The 20447-nt window shown below is 31.6% G+C and overlaps 3 protein-coding genes and 1 pseudogene across 3 annotated transcripts; all 4 read right to left on the bottom strand.

The window, feature by feature from the left end:
- Positions 1–5795: 5795 nt before the first annotated feature.
- Positions 5796–8622, bottom strand: LOC110633443 (GDSL lipase-like). The gene is made up of 7 exons (XM_058128542.1): positions 8615–8622; positions 8391–8527; positions 7532–7735; positions 6993–7117; positions 6663–6884; positions 6278–6545; positions 5796–6183 (listed from the first exon to the last, which is right to left on the bottom strand). Exons 1-7 carry the CDS (start codon positions 8620–8622, stop codon positions 5960–5962), a joined length of 1188 nt encoding a protein of 395 aa, XP_057984525.1. The 3' UTR covers positions 5796–5959.
- An 872-nt stretch (positions 8623–9494) lies between these two features.
- LOC110633423 (GDSL lipase-like) lies at positions 9495–12294 on the bottom strand (annotated as a pseudogene).
- A 2080-nt stretch (positions 12295–14374) lies between these two features.
- Positions 14375–16331, bottom strand: LOC110633440 (GDSL lipase-like). The gene is made up of 5 exons (XM_021782036.2): positions 16026–16331; positions 15684–15808; positions 15368–15577; positions 14902–15157; positions 14375–14810 (listed from the first exon to the last, which is right to left on the bottom strand). The coding sequence occupies exons 1-5, from the start codon at positions 16297–16299 to the stop codon at positions 14548–14550; spliced, it is 1128 nt and encodes a 375-aa protein (XP_021637728.2). The 5' UTR covers positions 16300–16331; the 3' UTR covers positions 14375–14547.
- Positions 16332–18438: 2107 nt separating this feature from the next.
- LOC110633438 (GDSL lipase-like) lies at positions 18439–20382 on the bottom strand. The gene is made up of 5 exons (XM_058150524.1): positions 20083–20382; positions 19729–19853; positions 19413–19637; positions 18910–19165; positions 18439–18810 (listed from the first exon to the last, which is right to left on the bottom strand). The coding sequence occupies exons 1-5, from the start codon at positions 20348–20350 to the stop codon at positions 18548–18550; spliced, it is 1137 nt and encodes a 378-aa protein (XP_058006507.1). The 5' UTR covers positions 20351–20382; the 3' UTR covers positions 18439–18547.
- Positions 20383–20447: the final 65 nt, after the last annotated feature.

Below are 20447 nucleotides of genomic sequence, written 5' to 3' on the forward strand. Positions count from 1 at the left end.
TTTCCTCTTTTAAAATCATTTTGAAGCAAAAATTTACTAAGTCTCTCATACCATGCTCTAGGAGCTTGCTTTAAACCATAGAGAGCTATAGTAAGCTTGTAAACATGATTTGGAAAGTGAGGGTCTTCAAAACCAGGAGGTTGAGCTACATAAACTTCTTCATCAATATATCCATTTAAAAATGCACTTTTAACATCCATTTGATAAAGCATGAAATTCTTAAAACATGCAAATGCACACAACATTCTAATAGCTTCAATTCTAGCAACCGGAGCAAAGGTTTCATCAAAATCAATACCTTCCTCTTGGTTGTATCCTTGAGCTACTAGTCTAGCTTTATTTCTAACTACATGTCCTTTTTCATCCATCTTATTTCTAAATACCCATTTAGTTCCGATAACAGAGTGCTTTTTAGGTTTAGGAACAAGTTTCCAAACTTTGTTTCTTTCAAATTGATTTAATTCCTCTTGCATAGCAAAAAGCCAATTTTTATTATTTTGAGCATCATCATATGTTTTGGGTTCAAATTGAGAAACAAAAGCAACATTACCAAAATATCTTCTAAGTTGAGCTCTTGTCATCATTCTTTGTGATGGACTATCAAGAATGTCATCTTTGGAACGATTTCTATGGTACCTCCATTCTTGTGGAATATCTTGATGTTGAGGTTCCTCAATTTGTAGTTCTTCCACATTTGGTTGGGAGTCTTCTTGAATTTCAACATTTGTGGAGCAAGGGAGTTCTTCTTCTTTGTCATTTTGATCATCCTCCACTTGTTCTTTTGATTCAAGCTCATCATTATTCGACTTCTTTGAATTCAGAATCTGCTCAATTTCATCATCACAAGAATCTTTCCTTTGCAAGGAAGTGTTAGCATCATCAAAAAGTATATGCATTGATTCTTCCATGGTCAATGTTTTTCTATTGAAGATCCTATATGCTTTGCTATTTGTTGAATAGCCTAGAAATATTCCTTCACAGGATTTAGCATCAAATTTCTTGAGATTGCTGTCTTTGTTATTCAAAATGTAACATTTGCAACCAAAGACATGAAAATATGCAATATTGGGTTTTCTTCCTTTCCAAAGTTCATAAGGAGTTTTCTTTAAAATAGCTCTAATGGAAACTCTGTTCAAAATGTAGCATGCTGTATTTACACTTTCACTTGAAATATTTTGGTAAACTATTTTCATTCAGCATTGTTCTTGCCATTTCTTGCAAAGATCTATTTTTCCTTTCAACAACTCCATTTTGTTGTGGAGTTCTAGGAGCTGAAAATGTATGATAAATACCATTTTGAGAGCAGAAATTTTCAAACAAATTATTTTCAAATTCTTTTCCATGATCACTCCTCAATGATGTAATGGAATATCCTTTTTCATTTTGAGTTCTTTTGCAAAAAGCTTCAAATATATCAAAGGTTTCATCTTTATGAGCAAGAAAGAAAGTCCATGTGAATCTTGAAAAATCATCAACAATTACAAATGTATAAGCCTTGCCTCCTAGACTTCTAGGTGTGATTGGACCAAAAAGATCAAGATGTAATAATTCCAATGGTCTAGACGTAGTTACAGTGTTTTTGGATTTAAAAGATGATTTTGTATGCTTACCAAGTGCACAAGCTTTGCATTGAAATTCTTTTTCAAATCTTAGCTTTGGAAGTCCTCTAACAAGGTTCCTTCTAGAAAGTTTAGCAAGTATACTCATGCTAGCATGTCCTAATTTTCTATGCCATAACCATGCACTATCATCTGAAGTCATAAAGCATGTTTCACAATTTTCTTCAAGACTTGTTAAATCAAGTAGGTAAATATTATCTATTCTAGCACCAGCAAACATAACATTATTTCCATGAATCTCACAATGTGAAGAAGTAAAAACGACTTTAAAACCATTGTCGCATAATTGACTTACACTTAAAAGATTATACTTTAATCCTTGTACTAATGCAACATTCTCAATGCAAGGATTTTTACCAATAGTTCCACATCCAATAATTTTAGCTTTACTTTTATCACCAAATTTGACATAACCTTCTTCTTTCAAAGTAAGAGAGGAAAACTTGCCTTTATTTCCTATCATGTGCCTAGAGCAGCCACTGTCAATGTACCAATGTTCTGTTTCCAGCATACTCCTTAGCGGACACTGAAATCGCTTAATGTTCTTAGGTACCCAAGCAACTTTGGGTCCTTGAATGTTAGTAACATTAGGTAGGGTTCCTTTAGGCACCCATACTTTCTTTGCCTTAAAGGTTCATTTCCTAATAGGACAAGCATTAATCATATGACCTCTATGATTACAATAAAAGCATGTAATACTCGGTTGAGAAAAGGATGTAGCTTTAACAAAAAATTGTTTGTATTTTTCATACTTCATAAATCCATCATATCCAATTCCAGATTTTTCATTTGTGGATCTTTGATTCCCAAGAAGTATATCAAGTGTTTCTTTACCTTTTGTAAATTTAGATAAATCTCTTGTCAAAGATTCAACTTTTTCTTCAAGAATTCTGTTTTTCTCAAGAAGTTGTTCACACACTTCTTTTGATCTTTGAAGCTCATCATTAACTTCCTTAAATAATTTCATTTGAGATTTATAAAATTCATTTTCCTTTGAAACCATACTTAATGAAATATTTTCTGATCTTAAAGCACAATTTTCATGAACTAAAATTTTGCATTTCTTTTTAAAAGTTCTATATTTATCATATGTCTTCACAAATGCAAGTTCTAATTCATCAACATTAGAAAGTTCAAGATTTACCTCATTTTCACTATCTTCGATGTGTGAGCATTCGCTTTTTTCTTCAATTGCCATCATACAAGTGTTTGCAGCCTCTTTGTCACTTGTTTCATCATTTGATGAAGAGTCACTATCACTCCATGTTGCTGCCATTGCCTTTTTGCTTTTGTCCTTTCTAAACTTATTTTTCTTCTTCAAAGTAGGACATTTTGGCTTAATGTGGCCTGGTTTGTTACACTCATAACAAACTATTTCACTTGAATGATTTGGAGTCTTTGGAGCATATTTCTTTGTGAACTTCTTGTATTTGCTTCCACTTTTTCTAAATGCTCTTTTGAATCTTTTGACTATCATAGCCATATCTTCATCATCATCACTTGAAGCACTTGAATCATCACTTGAACTAGCTTTAAGAGCAACATTTTTCTTTTTCTCATCTACTTTTTCGGATATGAAAGCTATCCCTTTCTTTTTCTTTTGATCACCTTCATTCTCATCTTTCTTATAAATCATCTCATGTGCAATGAGAGAACCAATCAGCTCATCATAGGTGTATTTTCTGAAATCCTTGGTATCTTGAATAACAGTAGTCTTTGCTTCCCACGTCTTTGGAAGAGACCTCAAAATTTTCTTTACAAGTTCTTGTTCTTCAAATCTCTTTCCTAGAGCTTTAAGTAGATTTACAAGGTCTGTAAATCTGGTACTCATCTCAAAGAATAGTTTCACGTGTTTCATCTCAAATAATTCATAATCACGGATGAGGAGGTTTGCCTTTGACTCTTTTACCATATCAGTTCCTTCATATGTGACTTCTAGTTTGTCCCATATTTCTTTTGCAGTTTGACATCCTGAAACACGATTATACTCATTAATATCAAGAGCACAATGAAGAATATTAATAGCCTTGGCATTTGTAGATATTTTCTTCCAATCATTATCATCAAATTCAACTTCAGCTTTAGGAATTTGTACAGTTCCTTCACTGGTTTTATAAGGAATATAAGGACCATCTTTAACTATTCTCCAAGCATCAATGTCAACAGATTGTATAAAGTTTCTCATTCTAGTTTTCCAAAAGGAGTAATTTGTGCAATTAAAAAGTGGTGGTCTAGTGATGGAATAACCTTCAGCTAAGGGGGCAGGTATACCAGCAGAATTTCTAGATGAACTAGCCATGTGTAAGGATCACTCTAAGGGGTTTAATCCTCAAGCAAGAGAGACAAGCTCTGATACCAAATTGATGTCCCAAAATATGTCCAAGAGGGGGGTGAATTGGACTTTAAAAAACAATTTTCGGTTCTTGCTCAAAACCTTTGAAAATTGCAGCTAGGTTCAACTCAATTGACTAACATAAAATATGAACAATACAACTCTATTGACAATTTAATTCAAGGTTAGCCTATATGCAATCAGTATACTGATATAACAAACTATATTAGCATTCAGTAAATATATCAGTAATCTGGATAGATTTTTAACACAGCAACCAGAGCAGAATACCAGATATACTAACTGACAGCAGATTTAACAACAAGCAGATTATATCAGATATCAGCAGATTTAGCAGTAAACTGTTTTTCTTAGATAGCAGCAAGATCAACAGCATATGATATCAATTTTCATATCAGCAAAAGCATCTCAATCATAAAGCTAAATTGCATAAATGTAAAGAGCAAGGGTTGAGAAAATGAACAATGAAATTTTTATAGTGGTTTGGCTTTAACTAGCCTACATCCACTCTCTCAAAGATCCCACTTTGAGTCTTCACTCCACTATTCTTCTCTTTTCAAGGCAAGAGACAAAGCCCTTTACAAATCTTCTCACCAAAGCTTTTACAAGTAGCTTCACACTTCTACCAAGTGTTATCCCAAACACTTTTCACAACCAAGCTTCAATAGGTGCTTGAATGACCTCTCACAAATGATAATAATGTGTTTAAAACTCACTCTCACTCAATACAACAGAATCTATAAAGAAGAGTTGAGTAAATAAGCCAATGATGAGCAATAAATCACTTTGAGCACTTTTGAATGAAAGCTTTAATGATTTTGAACAGTAAAGGGACTTTCATTAAGTGCAAAATGGCCAAAGGAAGGTGTATTTATAGCTTTGGAACGTTTTTTACCGTTGCAGAACTCATTTGAACGTTCTGAATCTGAATTTCAAGAAAATAGCCGTTATTTTGTCGTTTTCTGCGATGTTGTGCAGAGTTGAGACAGTTAGCATACTTGAGAAAATAGCAAACCAGTTAGCATACTAAAATCAGTAGCAAACCAGTTAACATACCAGGAAAACTTTTCTGCATAACTTTCAAAACTATAAAACTTTACACCAAATCATAGTCAAACACTTTTTAGGCCAATAATGATGTTTAAATGAAAAATCTTTTGAGGGATTGAAAATAAGTATCATTGACTTTTACTCCTCAATTCTTTTCACAAGTAATCCTAAAAGATAAAACTAACTCTAATACTATATGTACCTTCAATTCTGATTTTCAATGCAGCCTTGGAAGGTAACCTTTTCTTCTTTTATCTCCTTTGATTCGTCCTGTGTTATCCTTAGAATGTCATCCTTTCTTCATAGGCACGAATCCATCATAAAATCCTTGGTCTTTTTCTTTGAGAAGCACAACACTTAAAATAATGTTAGTTTGATTCTAGTTGAGTTTTGGTATCATCAAAATCTATGCTCCTTTGAGCTTGTGGGGTCAACACAAATGTTGGGCTTGACATTTTTTTTTTTTGCTAATTTTTCCTATTTTTAATTACCTGAGAATTCCCAAATTCTTAATTGGCTATTTTTTATGGATCACGTTAAATATACTTTCATTGCATAGGGATCAACCTAACTTGGGCACTTTTGGAGCATGTGATAAGTGGAATGTTTAGGGCAAACGAATTTCAATCTTTGAAATGAGTGTGGATTGTTTGTTAAAGAAATTAATAAAAAACCCAAATTCTCATTAAAAAAAAATCTAAATTCTAAAAAAAAAAAAACTTTTATTATACTGATAAAATTATACATAAGATCATTCATCAATAATAGCTATTGCTCTCATTTTTATTTAATTCTTATTATAATTCAGATGTAAGACCTTATATTTCTACAAAATAATTACAGTATTATTGAATTAAAACTCATTGATAATAATTACAGCTATTTTATTTTTTTAACATTAATGGTTATATAATTGAAGATGTTATAATTTATAAGTTTAATCAAGTTCAAATAATTGCTTCATGTTAAATGGCTTCGTAGCCTTTGGTCCACCTTTCCACACAAGCTTGGCTAATTGTGCATAGGCGTGTTCAGTAGGATGGCCGCCATCGAACCACACATATTCGCTCGGTTCACTGCATAACTCATATGGCTTTACTCCACAACCAGATCCACGAAATGTCCCATTCCCACAACAGCCAATAAACCCTTCTTTGAACCCTGCACAACATATAATCAACTAGTTTTAATCCAAACAGTAGTAGTAATTAGGAATATGATATATATAGGATAATTAATTGATTAATTAACCTACCATACTCTGCTGGGTTTTTCATCCTGTCAAGTAGAAAATTGTAGTAATCATAAATCAAGTATTTGAACCCTGGCAATTGGGTCTCTAGCTCCTTATTAGCCTTAGCTAAAGCATCATTATGAAGGGTTGCCAGATTTAATAACTCTTCATAACATGCATCACTACTATTGAAACCTTCTTGTAGAGCTTCTTGTCTTACTGCTGGCATGCAACCCAGTGGACCAACATTTTGGAATGCAAATTTCCTCCCACCTACTGCATATATTTTCTGCAATGGATAAAAGGATTTAATCGGCCCAAGTACATACTACAACAGAAAGGGTCTATTGCGATATTTATTTATCGATATTGTTTTTTATAAAATTTTAAAATATAAAAATTTTACCTTGATCCCTAGGGTTATATTGCCAATAACCATGTTTACGAGTTCCTGTCGTTGTGCTTGAGTACCATTGATGTAAACTTCACTAGCTAAGAGGTCGATGCCTCCAATGCTAGATAGGTAAACTGCTTCCGTTAACATCTTCTTCGCTTCCTCATCACCTATCTGCTTCTTTAGCAAACCAGCCACATCCTCGAAATAGCTTAGTTGTTCACTAAAGGAAGCCTGCAGAAGGGGAGAAAAAGTGAAGCATTTTTATTTTATTATTCTTAAAACTTTCTTTTTTTCTCAATATTCCATATATTTCAGTATGAGCATGCAGGAGCAGTGTACCGGTCCTTCGTAACTATATTCAGGGAGCACAGCTGCACCACCACTGGCAAAGTTGGCTCCGTGGAGGAGATAATGTTTTCCAGGCGCTAAATACGGTTTCCACAATGGTATTTTAAGGCAAATAGCTGCATCCAAAACACCAATCAATGTATAAATAAATGGTTTTTTTTTTCTGTGAAAATTATTAGGGACCTAACAGGCTTAGTTCAATAATTAAGAATAGAAGTCCTCCTTGACGGAGCTAGGGAGGCTGGGGTGCCATGGCCCCAAGCTTTTTAAAAAAAAAAAAAAAAAATTACTCATAAATTTTTATGGATAAAAAAATTTATTGTAAGTAGAAATATATAAGTGTTGTTTTCACCGCTCCTGAATATGTATAAATTCTGGCTCCGTCATTAGTCTCCTCCTCGCTTGTTATGAATTAGGATTCGACTATGCAAACTATAAAAATACTTTAAAATATTAAAAATTTTAAATGCATCAGACGACATAAGGGTGAGATCTTGATATTAAAAAACAACAGTGAGAGCAGTACTTACATAAGAAGTCTGGGAGAATTCGGCCGTCAGTATATCTTCCGGTTGGAAAATGGAAGAATGTCTCCCCATATGGCCAGAAATTTGCCTTGGAATCATTAGGAATATTGCGAAATTGATTATTTCCAGGATCAAACACCGAATCACCAAAAACAAACAGGGCAACATGCTTGCTAGGCACTCTATGGTCACCTTTGGAGCTAGCTGCTGGGACAATAAATAAGAAAAACATCATCAATACATAAGTAAGAAAGCTTAAACATGACATAGCTACCACCGTTTTCAATCTATTCATAATTTCAACTTGATGTTTTATTTTTAATATTGGACGGATTAATTCCTTATGTTTCATATTTATAATGTAGGAGAGTTATAAATGCTGCATCACAGAATTCAGGAAACCAGCAGAGTTATGTTAGTACCCAATTTAAATGAGAAATGAAAGTCAAAAACTGGGAGCAGTGCCACAGATTGGAGCACTTGATTTTGGAACCGATGTGTCATCAGCAATCCACAATGCACTGTAAATCAAAACAACGCGCTTCAAATTAAAAATTAGGATGAACAAGTTCCATTCGGGGGGACGTAATTAGATTCATATCTTCTGTCTTTTACAAAATAGGTAATTTCCAAATGAAAGCAAAATTTTTCCCTCGTTAAAGGAAAGATAAAGGAAACTTTTCTGACAAGAAGGGAAATTTCTTCGTGTCCTTCACTAACGAAAATGAGCTTAATCTTCAGAGACAAGAAAGCTTTTCCCTATCGTTTGTAAATGACAAATGAAAATTTCCTCTATTTGTCTTCTGCAAAATCATAAATCAATACAAATTTTCGCATAAGTGGGCAAGAATACTTAATTTACTGTTGTGACAGAGCCACAAGCCAAACAGAAGAACAGAGCAAGGGAGAGAAAGAGGAGGAGAAGAAGCAGAAGGAAAGACAGAGAGAGGAGAAGATAATTTAGGAAGAACTATAATCGTACGGATAATCTTCGCTATCCTGAATTACAACTCAATCATTATACTTATACTACCAGCACTCATGTAACTAGTTAATTAGGGTAAAACAATCCTAACATTTACATACAGTTTCATCTTTGCTCTTTTAATTTCCAATGTAAAATACCAACCCACAATTTCTTGTTTTAAAATTATAAATATTAATAATTATTTAAATTTCTTTTTATTACATCTTTTAAAAATTTTTATATTCTTAAATTTATGATTTCAGATATTATAAAACTTTGCTAATCATATTATATACATCTAAAAATCAATATTTTTTTAATTAAATTTTTTATTGAATTAGAAAAAGAGTTTTCAAAAATTTTATATATATTCTCTAAAAAATTATTTATAAAAATTTAAACTTTCATTTTTAAATTTAAAATATAAGAATCCCCAAACACAAACATGCCAACATGCACCTTTCTATTTGAAAAAGAAAAAATGCTGCTTTCTATGCTTTCTATCAGAGTTTACTGAGATAAGAAAGCAAGCAAAGAAGAACAAGAATCTATAAACAAATGTTAGGCTTGACATATTCTTTGCGGCTGATTTGTAATGTTTTTACCTGAGAATTCCCACGTTCATGGCTATTTTTATGGATGTCAAACATGCTTCCATTGCATAGGGATCAACCAAACTAGGGCACTTTTGGAACTAGTGATAAGTGGAATGTTTGGTGCAAGCGAATTTCAATCTTTCAAATAATTGTGGATTGTTTGTTAAATTAAACCCCAAAATTTTCATTTTCAAAAAAAAATATATATATAAATTATATAAAAAAAATCCACTTTTATTATATACAGATAAAATTTTTACACAAAATGGCGTTTCCAGTTAATTTGAGTTAAAATTCAAACTCAGGGCCTCACATTTTTTAAAACAATTACAATATTACAAAGTTGAAACTCGTTTATAATTGGCGCGGCTACTTTATTTTTAAGATTAATGGTTTTGTATGTTTAATCAAGTTCAAATATTTGCTTCATGTCGAAGGGCTTCGTAACCTTTGGTCCACCTTTCCACACGAGCTTGGCTAATTGTGCATAGGTATGTTCAGTAGGATTAAGACCATCGAACTACACATATTCACACGGTTCACTGCATAACTCATATGGCTTTACTCCACAATCAGATCCACGAAATGTCCCATTCCCACAACAACCAATAAATCCTTCTTTGAACCCTGCACATCATATAATCAACTAATTTTAATCCAAAGAGTCATAGTAATAAGAATATGATATGTATAGGATAATCAATTGATTAATTAACCTACCAACTAATTTTCATCCTGTCAAGTATAAAATTGTAGTAATCATAAACTCTAGCTCCTTAGTAGCCTTAGCTAAAGCATGATTATGAAGGGTTGCTAGATTTAACAAATCTTCATAACATTCATCACTATCAGTACCATTGAAACCTTCTTGTAGAGCTATTTGTCTTACTGTTGGAATGCAACCCAATGGACCAACATTTTGGAATGCAAATTTCCTCCCTCCTATTGCATATATTTTCTGCAATTGATAAAAAGATTTAATCAGCCTAAGTATATACTACAACAAAAAGGGTCTATTCCGAAATTTATTTATCGACTTTATTTTTTTAATTTAAAAAAAAAAATAAAAATTTTACCTTGATCCCTTTGGGTTATATTGCCAATAACCATATTTACGAGTTCCTGTCGTTGTGCTCGAGTACCATTGATGTAAACATTACTAAATAAGATGTCAATGCCTCCAAGGCTAGATAGGTAAACTGCTTCCATTAGCATCTCCTTTGCTTCCTCATCACCTAGCTGCTTCTTTAACAAACCAACCACATCCTCGAAATAGCTTAGTTGTTCGCTAAGGGAAACCTGCAGAGAGGGAGAAAAATTGAAGCATCTCTATTTGATTATTCTTAAAACTTTTTTCCCTCAGTATTCCGTATATTTGAGAATGAGCATGCAGGAGCAGTGTACCGGTCCTTGAATACTATATTCTGGTAGCACAGCTGCACCACCACTGGCAAAGTTGGCTCCGTGGAGGAGATTATGTTTTCCAGGTGCTAAATACGGTTTCCACAATGGTATTTTGAGGTACACAGCAGCATCCAACACACCAATCAAATGTATACATAGATGGTTTTATTTTTCTGTGAAAATTATTAGAAAACGGAGTCCCCCTCCTTAATTATTCGTTATTAATTAAGATTCAACTTTGCAAAGTACAAAAATTGAACATTTATCCGCGCATTTTGTGTATGTCTTTTAATTTTTAAGTTATTAATAGAATAAATAATGATATAATATTTTAAAAAATATTAAAAATGTAAAAAAATTATTAAATTTTAAGAACATATCTTTTAGATATTTATGAAAAAACTTGTTTATCATCTTCGAAAATTTTTTTGACTATAACTTTCAAGATGTGATGATATATATATATATATATATATATATATATATATATATATATATATATATATATATATATATATATCATTAAAGTTCAATAGAATTATTTTTTCAATAGTAATTTTGATTGGTATTCATTTATGATTATATAATTGTGACTGTGACTTTTTATATGTCACTGTTATGTTTATTAATTATTTTTTATTTAAGTTGTTATTAGTCGATGTTCATAATTGAACATATTTCATATCTTTGTTTTATGTTGTGACTTTATTTCATAACCCAATTTCATAATATCTATATAAATGTTATGTTAAAAATTAAAAAATCGAAATGTCATGGTAATAATATCACCATAAATTTAGAAAGATCAATAAATTTTATTTTATACATATATATATATTATAAAATTACATTAAAACTATAGGCAATCACTAATTAGTTATTTGGTATTATTTTTAATTATTTATACATATTGGTTCCAAATTTAAGAATTTTTGTAATTATAATTATTTAAATTTTATGTTTAATCTTAAGAAATTAAAAAGTCACATATTAATTGGTGCTATTAATAAAACTAATGAATTTCATTTGATATAAACAGATTAATTATTATTAATGATAAAATGTAAATATTATTATTATTATTATTATTATTATTATTAATGAATTTTATTTAATTTAAATAATATATGATGTGGCTCTTATATCATAAGTGGGGTGAAATTAATCAACCACTCGGCAATATAATATTGTCTGACCCTATTACATAGCTTACGTTTATAAAAATATAACTAAAAAAAAGAGATAAAAATAAGATACATTACGGTTATGGGCAATCACTTAGTCATTTGATTATATTTGTAATTATTTATATTTACTGATTCTAAATTTAAGAATTTATATATATATATATATATATATATATATATATATATTTGTTTTTTTTTTTTTTTGGTTATTGAAGAACATGATGTGATTCATATATTATAATGCAGGTGGCATGAAAATAAGCAACCACTTCGCAATGATGTGTGATTATTTTATAGTAATTAGCAAGAGCAGTACTTACATAAGAAGCCTGGGAGAATTCGGCCATCACTATATCTGCCGTTTGGAAAGTGGAAGCATGTCTCCCCATAGGGCCAGAAATTTGCCTTGGTATCATTGGGAATATTGCGAAATTGATTATTGCCAGGATCAAACACTGAATCTCCAAAAATAAACAGGACAACACGCTTGCTAGGCACTCTGTGGTCACCTTTGGAACTAGCTGCTGGGACAATAAATAAGAAAAACATCATCAATACACAAGTACGAAAGCTAACGTTTGACATAGCTACCACCGTTGTCAATCTATTCATAATTTCGACTTGATATCTATTTGAATTGGATGGATTAATTCAATCCCTTAAGTTTCATATTTATAACGCAGGAGAGATGCATCACAGAATTCAGGAAACCAGCAGAGTTATCTTTACGTACCCAATTTAAACAAGATATGATACAGTCAAAAACTGGGAGCATTGTCACAGATTGGAGCATTTGATTTTGGAACTGATGGGCTATCAGCAATTCTAAATGCAAAAGAGCGAGCTTCAAATTAAAAATTAGGATCAAGAAGTTCCATTAGAGGGGATGTAATTCAATTCAGATCCATCATTGGCTCTTTTCTTCTGTCTTTTACATAATAATAATTTCCTTAAGAAGGGAAATTTTTCCTGTCCATCACTAATGACAATGAACTTTATCTTCAGAACCACAAGAAAGCTTCTCCCTGTCGTTTGTAAATTTCAAATGAAAATTTCCTCTACTTTTCTTCGGCAAAATCACAAATCAACAAAATTTTTTGCATAAGTGGGTAAGAATCTTTAATTTACATGCAGTTCCAAAAGAATCTCTCGCTAATTCTTCACCTTCATCTTCACGTTTGAGAATTGAGCAAAAATTCAGCTAAAAGAGAAATCTAAAGCCAGTATTTAAAATGGCTCTATAAGAGCACGCCTTCAATTGTATAAGAGTGTTTAAAAAAATCTCATGTGGCATTACTTTATTTTTTATTTTATTTTTATATTTTATTATGTAAAAAAATGATTTATCATATTAAATAATTTTATCTAAATATTTTTAAATTTCAATTACTAAAATCTTATCTCATACAAAAATATTAATAATTATTTAAAAAAATTTTTATTATATCTTTTAAGAATTTTAAAATTATTAAATTTATAATTTCAAACATTATAAAACTCTAATTAATTTTTCTATTGAATTAGGTAAAGGTTTTTAAAAAGTTATATTTATATATATAAATAAATAATTATTCACCAAAAATTATTTATAAAATTTAAGCATTTACTTTTAAAAACATTTCTTGTTATTTTCAAAATCTATGAATTTTAATAATGATAATTCAAAAATCATCCCATGGTGTGTATGTTTTTTTTTTATTTATCTTTTTATTGATCTACGTCAAATAATTTTTAAAAAATAACAAAAATATTAACTAAATTATTTATTAATATTTGAACTAAAATTATAATTAATTAAGAATTTTATCACTAATAAAATTTTATAATCTGATTATAAAAGTATAAAACATAAAAATATATATATTAAATTATGTTTTAAAATTAGCCTTTTTGGTTGCTTGTTCATTTGTTGTAAGCTTGTGTTTTCTTATTTTTAGTCCAATAAAATTTTGCAGCTTATAAAAAAAAATATATTATTGAAATAAAATAATAAATAATTGGTAGACAAAATGATTATTATTTTTTTTATTGGAAAATTGAGAGCGTAGGTATTGGAATATGAATTTATTAAATGAATGATATGCTTCCAACTATTAAACTAAATCAAGATAATTATGAGAAATTGTAATTTCATATATGACAACTTAAATGAAATAATAATTAAATATTATTTTGACATTTGTCTAACAATGGACCAACAAAATTAGAATACATCCTATTCTAACAAACCACTTTCTTATCTTTAAACAAAACAATCCACTCATCCTATCGACATTTAAAAAAATAAAAAATTTTGAATGACTTAATTTATTTGTTTATCACTTTCTTATTATTGGTTAATCATTCCATCTACAATTTCTAAGAAAATGACGTTTTTAAACAATCCATTAGTAAGGTGTTTTGTTCACCAACTCAAGAACTCGTGTCCATAGTTTTTAAAGGATTGAAGTTTGAATATATAATTGCCTGAATATTCAAAGAAATATATTCAATATAGAACCACCATATGATAATTGGAAAGGTTGGTGCAGAAAAATTTCTCTCTAATTCTTTCTTTTTCTTCGCAAAGTGGACGTGTAGATCGATTGTCAGGTAGATATCTACATTTTTAATGCAAATTAAATTTGAATGTCGATATGAAACAAAAATTGCTGATGAGCAATTTGGTCTGCCAATTGTTATGCCATAGCCATTCAGAGAAAATAATTCTTTCACTATTGAAAATTCCATGGTAATATTCAAACCCACCAAAGTAAAATGATTCAGTTGTTCAGCATTTATGAACAATTTGGAAATAACTTGACTCCCAACCATTCACAAATGAGATTATTGTAAAATTTTATTTTCGGCAACATTTAATATTCATTAGATAATAGACCATGATTTTGAGGAGCTCTCATCCCCAACTTCAAGTTCAAATAATTGCTTCATGTTATAGGGTTTGGTAGCATTTGGTCCTCCTTCCCACACCACCTTGGCTAATTGTTCATAGGCATGTTCAGTAGGATGGCCACCATCGAACCACACGTACTCACTCGGCTCACTGCATAGCTCATATGGCTCTATCCCACAACCTGACCCAAGAAACGACCCATTGCCGCAACAAGCGCTGATCCCTTCTGTGAAGCCTGCACAGTTCACAACGATAATTTTGAGCATGATATGGCGATAAGGTAATGGTGATCATCTCATAATATAATATTTAATTGATTAACCTACCATAATCTGAAGGGTTTTCTATCCTGTCAAGAAGTAAATTGTAGTAATCATAGATTAAGTACTTGAATGCTGGCAACTGGGTTTCTAACTCCTCAATAGCACTGGCTAAAGCATCATTGTGGAGGGTTGCTATATTTAACAGATCTTCATAACATGAATCATTGGTAAGTCCATATAACTTTCTTACAAGTGGCATGCAACCCAATGGACCCATATTTTGAAATGCAAATTTCCTCCCTCCTATGGCATAAATTTTCTGCAAAAGACAAAGATAATATGTTGTCAATATATCACTTGGTCTTAAAGTTTAAGGGTGGACGTGTTCTAGATTCAAACTTTAAACATTTTGATTTAAAAGCCTCTGATATTACGTCAAAAAATACTCAATCTAAAAGTATAAGCTTGTAGGTGAGGTGAAGGCCCAAGAATAGACTAATTCCATTTGGATTTTGAGATATAATTTTACCATGATCCCGTCTGTGATGTTGCCAATCACCATATTTACTAATTCTTCTTCTTCTGTTTCTGTGGCAATAGAAGTTAAGTAGTCAACGCCTCCTATGCTAAACAGGTAAACTGCTTCGTTTAGTAATTTCTTTGCCTTCGCATCACCTAGCTGCTGCTTTAGCAAACTAGCCACATCCTCTAGATAGCTTATTTGCTCACTAAAGGAGATCTGCATGGAATAGGGGAAGAAAAATAATAATAAATTTTGAAGTGTCTACGAATCTCTAATTAATTTTAATGTCATCGTTTTATATTCAACAGAGAGAATTATATACGGTTCCCGAGTAACTATCTTCTTCAAGAGCCGCTGCACCTGCCCCAGCAAAATTGGCTCCATGAAGAAAGTTCTGTTTACCAGGTGCTAAATATGGTTTCCATAATGGTATATTCAGGTTCATGGCTGCATCCAACACAACAAGATGTTTTCCTCATCTGGGTTAGTTTCAAATTCAAATCCTATACTAAAAATTACCAATGAGCTAAAACGGGTAAGTTGCATTGGGGTACTTTTCAAGATTCCGAGATTTTGAGGTCAAAATCTTGTAAGAGTCAAATGAAAAAAACAAATCCTATACTTAAAAGTTGAGGTGAAGAGACTGGAAAGAATATGTACTTACATAAGAAGTCAGGGAGAATACGACCATCAGTGAATCTGCCAGTTGAAAAGTTGAAGAAAGACTCACCATATGGCCAGAAATCTGCCCTAAAATCAATGGTAACATTGCGGAAATTGTTGTTTCCTGGATCAAATACTGAATCTCCAACAACAAACAGGGCAACATGCTTGCTAGGCACTCTGTGGTCACATTTGGAAATAGCTGCTGGGACAGTAAATAAGAAAAATATCATCAACAAATGAAAATGAAAGCTTAAGTTTGACATAGCTACCATAGTTGCCAATCAATTAATAATTTGAACTTGATATTTAATTAGAATTGGATGGATTAATTCCTTAAGTTTCATATTTATAATGGAGGAGAGATATATATGCTGCATCACAGAATTCAGGAAACCAGCAGAGTTATCTTACGTTAAACAAGACATGAAAGTCAAAAACTGGGAGCATTGTCACAGATTGGAGCATTTGATTTTGAAACTAATGGGTTATCAGCAATTCACAGTGCTCTGTAAGTCAAAATAACGAGCTTCAACTTAAAATTATTAACAAGATGTTTGTTGGATAATCTACCCGTTATTCTCTACTAGCGCTGCTATTTGCATCATTTTCCAGTGCCAAAATGCAAGCTACCCACACTGCTTATTAACTCATAGGCCAAGAGTTCCTTCCCAGCCAAATCCAAGCAATCTGTGCCTCATTGTGAGATTCAAACTCTGGTTTTGAGCATCAATTAATGTCTGATTTGATGCATACGAGATCCAAAAATTAATTGAGTTCCATCAGGGGGTATGTAAATTGATTCAAAGCCACAATGACCCAGCATCACAGTCTAACAAAAATTATTATCTAAAAATTAATAAATAAATCTAAAATATCTTTTAATTAAATAATATAAACAATATGTTCTAACTAAAATTTTAGATTTTTCATTGATTTTCTGTTACCACTTTAAAATTGCTCATTGTTGGTCTTATTAAATTCACTCAATGGAAATTGCCCTTTTGAATTTACGGGGATTTCTGTTTAGAAAAAGTTAGGTGGATTTGCGTTTGGAAAACTCTCAATTGGGTTCCATTTCTTTAATCTTGAAATTGACTCTATTTCTCGAGCCCGGCCCAAAACTTTTCCCATATAGTCCTTGGCCATCATTTTTTTTATTAATTTGAGTCCTATTGAGACAGGAATTTAAGATTACAATTTTAAGAACTCGAATATCTTTGTCATCAAATTAACGATGGATGAATTCAATCTTTTCTTATTTAGGGAGTATTTAATTTAGTTGATAAATATCTAAATAACTGAATTTAAATGTTTAGTAAATTAACAAAAAAAGAAAATTAGACGATAGCTTATAATTAGAAGTGTAATCATAAATAGCTGGTAAATTATTTTTTTATTAGTCGATAAAAATAACCTTAATTTTTCTTTCAATTTCACTTTATTATATATTAAAAAAAAAACTAAAAGAAGAATCGCAATTGCAATCATCAAATTCACATTTTCTATTTTTCCAAGAAAGTGACGAAAAATCTATGCATGAAAATTAAGTAAAAATTTAATAAAAAAAGATTATATAATAAAGCATTTTATACAACATAGAAAGATATCTCAATTTTTATGGTCTAACAACCCACCTTCTTAAGTACAAACAAAACAATACACTTCTCTTAACGACATTTAAAAAAAAAAAAAATGAATGATTTCATTTATTTGTAAATCACTTTCTTATTGGTTGATCATTCCATCTAGGATTCCCAAGAAAATGACGATGTCTAAACAATCCATTATTTAAGGTGATTTGTTCACTGAGTCAAAAACTCCATTCTATAGTGTACAGGAGTTTGAGTGAATTCTGTTTTTTTTAATCTGGCAATGATCAAAATGCTTTTATAAATGTATATATAATTGCCTGAATATCAGAGACATATATTCAATATAGAACCACCATTTTTTAACTGTAAGTCTATAACAGAAAATTGATAATTGGAATGGTTGTTGCAGAAAATTTCTTTCCCTTTTCTTCACGAAGTGGACCTGCAGATTGTTAGGTGCATATGCTACATTTTTTTAATGCAAATTAAATTTGAATGTTAGAATAAGAAGGGTTGAATGTTAGAATAAGAAGTAACCCTTGTTTCAATGTTGGGCCACTCCAATGTTGGCATGAGAGATATATTGTCCTACATCCACCAGATACAAGAGTGCTAAATATAAATACTTGAGTATTACAATCCTCCCTCTTTCATTAACTTTTAGGGTTGAGTTAGATTTAATCTACTTTCTCTAAAAAATTGCTCATGAGCAAAGCACATATCAAGATTTAGTCTGCTACAGATTACTACTCTAGCCACTCATAGCATCTAATTCTTTCATTATTGAAAATTCCATGTTAATATTGAAACCCACCAGAATAAAATGATTCAGTTATTCTTCTGCATTTATGAACAATCTGGAAAAAAAAACCTGATTCCCAATTATTTACAAATGTAAATTTTGATTTTCTGCAACATTTAGTATTCATTAGATAATAGACCATGATTTTGAGGTGCTCTCATCCCCAACTTCAAGGTCAAATAATTGCTTCATGTTGTAGGGTTTGGTAGCATTTGGTCCTCCTTCCCACACCACCCTGGCTAGTTGTTCATAGGCATGTTCAGTAGGATGGCCGCCATCGAACCACACATACTCACTGGGCTCGCTGCATAGCTCATATGGCTCTATTCCACAATCAGACCCGCGAAATGTCCCATTGCCGCAACAAGCACTGATTCCTTCTGTGAAGCCTGCACGGTGCACAACAATTACTATGAGCATGATAGATAGATAGATATGGCAATTAATGGTGGTAATCTCATAATATAATATTTAATTGATTAACCTACCATATTCTGAAGGGTTTTCTATCCTGTCAAGAGGCAAATTGTAGTAATCATAGATCAAGTACTTGAATGCTGGCAACCGGGTCTCTAACTCCTCAATAGCACTTGCTAAAGCTTCATTGTGGAGGGCTGCTATATTTAATAGATCTTCATAACATGAATCATTTGTAAGTGCAAATAACTTTCTTACTATTGGCATACAGCCCAATGGACCAACATTTTGAAATGCAAATTTCCTCCCTCCTATTGCATAAATTTTCTGCAAAAGACAGAATATATTGTCAAAAAACCACTCGGTCCAAAAGTTTAGAGGCAGTATAGATTCAAACCCTGGGCATTTTGATTTAAAAGATTTTACTTACTATATCAAGAAATCAATCAATCTAAAAGCATAAGCTTGTGGGTGAGAGAAATGCCCCAGGAATAGTTTTAGCATCTCTAACATGTATATTATAAGGCAAATTTAGACTAATTTCAATTGGATTTGGAGATTTAATTAATTTTACCTTGATCCCATCTGTGATGTTGCCAATCACCATATTTACAAATTCTTCTTCTTCTGTTTCTGTGGCATTAAGGTAAGTTCCACTAAAAGTTAAGTAGTCGATGCCTCCAATGCTACACAGGTAAACTGCTTCCTTCAGTATCTTCTGTGCTTTCTCATCACCTAGCTGCTGCTTTAGCAAACTAGCCACATCCTCTAGATAGCTTATTTGCTCGCTAAAGGGAATCTGCATGGAATAGGGGAAGAAAATTTTAATTTTGAAGTCTCTAATTAATTTTAATTTCATCATTTTGTATTCAACATAGAGAGTTATATACCGTTCCTGTGTAACTATATTCATCAAGAGCAGCTGCACCTCCACCAGCAAAATTGGCTCCATGAAGGAAGTTCTGCTTACCAGGCGCTAAATATGGTTTCCACAATGGTATTTTCAGGTTCATGGCTGCATCCAACACAGCAAGAAGTTTTCCTCATACGGGTTAGTTTCAGATTCAGATCTTATACTAAAAGTTACCAATGCGCTTTAGTTCAGTGGTATTTGAATTGTACTTCGAGATTTTAACTTCGAAATTCAGTCGGACGCATGAAAAATGAAATTAAAAGAAAAAAAAAGAAAAGCTTACGCTAAAAAAGTTGAGGTGAAGGAGAGAATGAAAAGAATATATACTTACATAAGAAGTCGGGGAGAATACGACCATTAGTGAATCTGCCAGTTGAAAAATTGAAGAAAGTCTCTCCATATGGCCAGAAATCTGCCTTAAAATCAATGGTAACATTGCGGAAATTGTTATTTCCCGGATCGAAGACCGAATCTCCCAAAATAAACAGGGCATATTGTTTGTTAGACTGTGATCTATAGTCAGAGCTAGCCGGAACAACAAGAAAGCTGCATGCCAAAAGAATCAATACATGAAAATGGAAGCCTATTATGTTTGACATTGCTACAAACCAAGTTTCAAGCTTTTCTTGGTTTCAACTTAATGTTTAGTTTTTCTTCTCATTTCCATATTTATATTCATAAACAAATTAAAGACGT

This window comes from Hevea brasiliensis, chromosome 1 (genome assembly GCF_030052815.1).
Source record: "Hevea brasiliensis isolate MT/VB/25A 57/8 chromosome 1, ASM3005281v1, whole genome shotgun sequence".
In the NCBI taxonomy this organism is placed as follows: Eukaryota; Viridiplantae; Streptophyta; class Magnoliopsida; order Malpighiales; family Euphorbiaceae; genus Hevea; species Hevea brasiliensis.

What these genes read in the sequence shown, in the direction of transcription:
- LOC110633440 (XM_021782036.2), bottom strand. Translation starts at nt 16,299, where the DNA reads ATGGTAGCTATGTCAAACTTAAGCTTTCATTTTCATTTGTTGATGATA. An exon ending in ACATCACAGACGGGATCATG is followed by an intron (nt 15,158 to 15,367) that starts GTAAAATTATAT and finishes TGTCTTTTGCAG; the next exon opens with AAAATTTATGCCATAGGAGG. An exon ending in AGAAAACCCTTCAGATTATG is followed by an intron (nt 14,811 to 14,901) that starts GTAGGTTAATCA and finishes TGAACTGTGCAG; the next exon opens with GCTTCACAGAAGGGATCAGC.
- LOC110633438 (XM_058150524.1), bottom strand. Translation starts at nt 20,350, where the DNA reads ATGTCAAACATAATAGGCTTCCATTTTCATGTATTGATTCTTTTGGCA. An exon ending in TATTCTCCCCGACTTCTTAT is followed by an intron (nt 19,854 to 20,082) that starts GTAAGTATATAT and finishes TGTTGGATGCAG; the next exon opens with CCATGAACCTGAAAATACCA. An exon ending in ACATCACAGATGGGATCAAG is followed by an intron (nt 19,166 to 19,412) that starts GTAAAATTAATT and finishes TGTCTTTTGCAG; the next exon opens with AAAATTTATGCAATAGGAGG.
- LOC110633443 (XM_058128542.1), bottom strand. An exon ending in CTTGTGGCTCTGTCACAACA is followed by an intron (nt 7,736 to 8,390) that starts GTAAATTAAGTA and finishes TTATTGTCCCAG; the next exon opens with CAGCTAGCTCCAAAGGTGAC. An exon ending in AATTCTCCCAGACTTCTTAT is followed by an intron (nt 7,118 to 7,531) that starts GTAAGTACTGCT and finishes TTTTGGATGCAG; the next exon opens with CTATTTGCCTTAAAATACCA.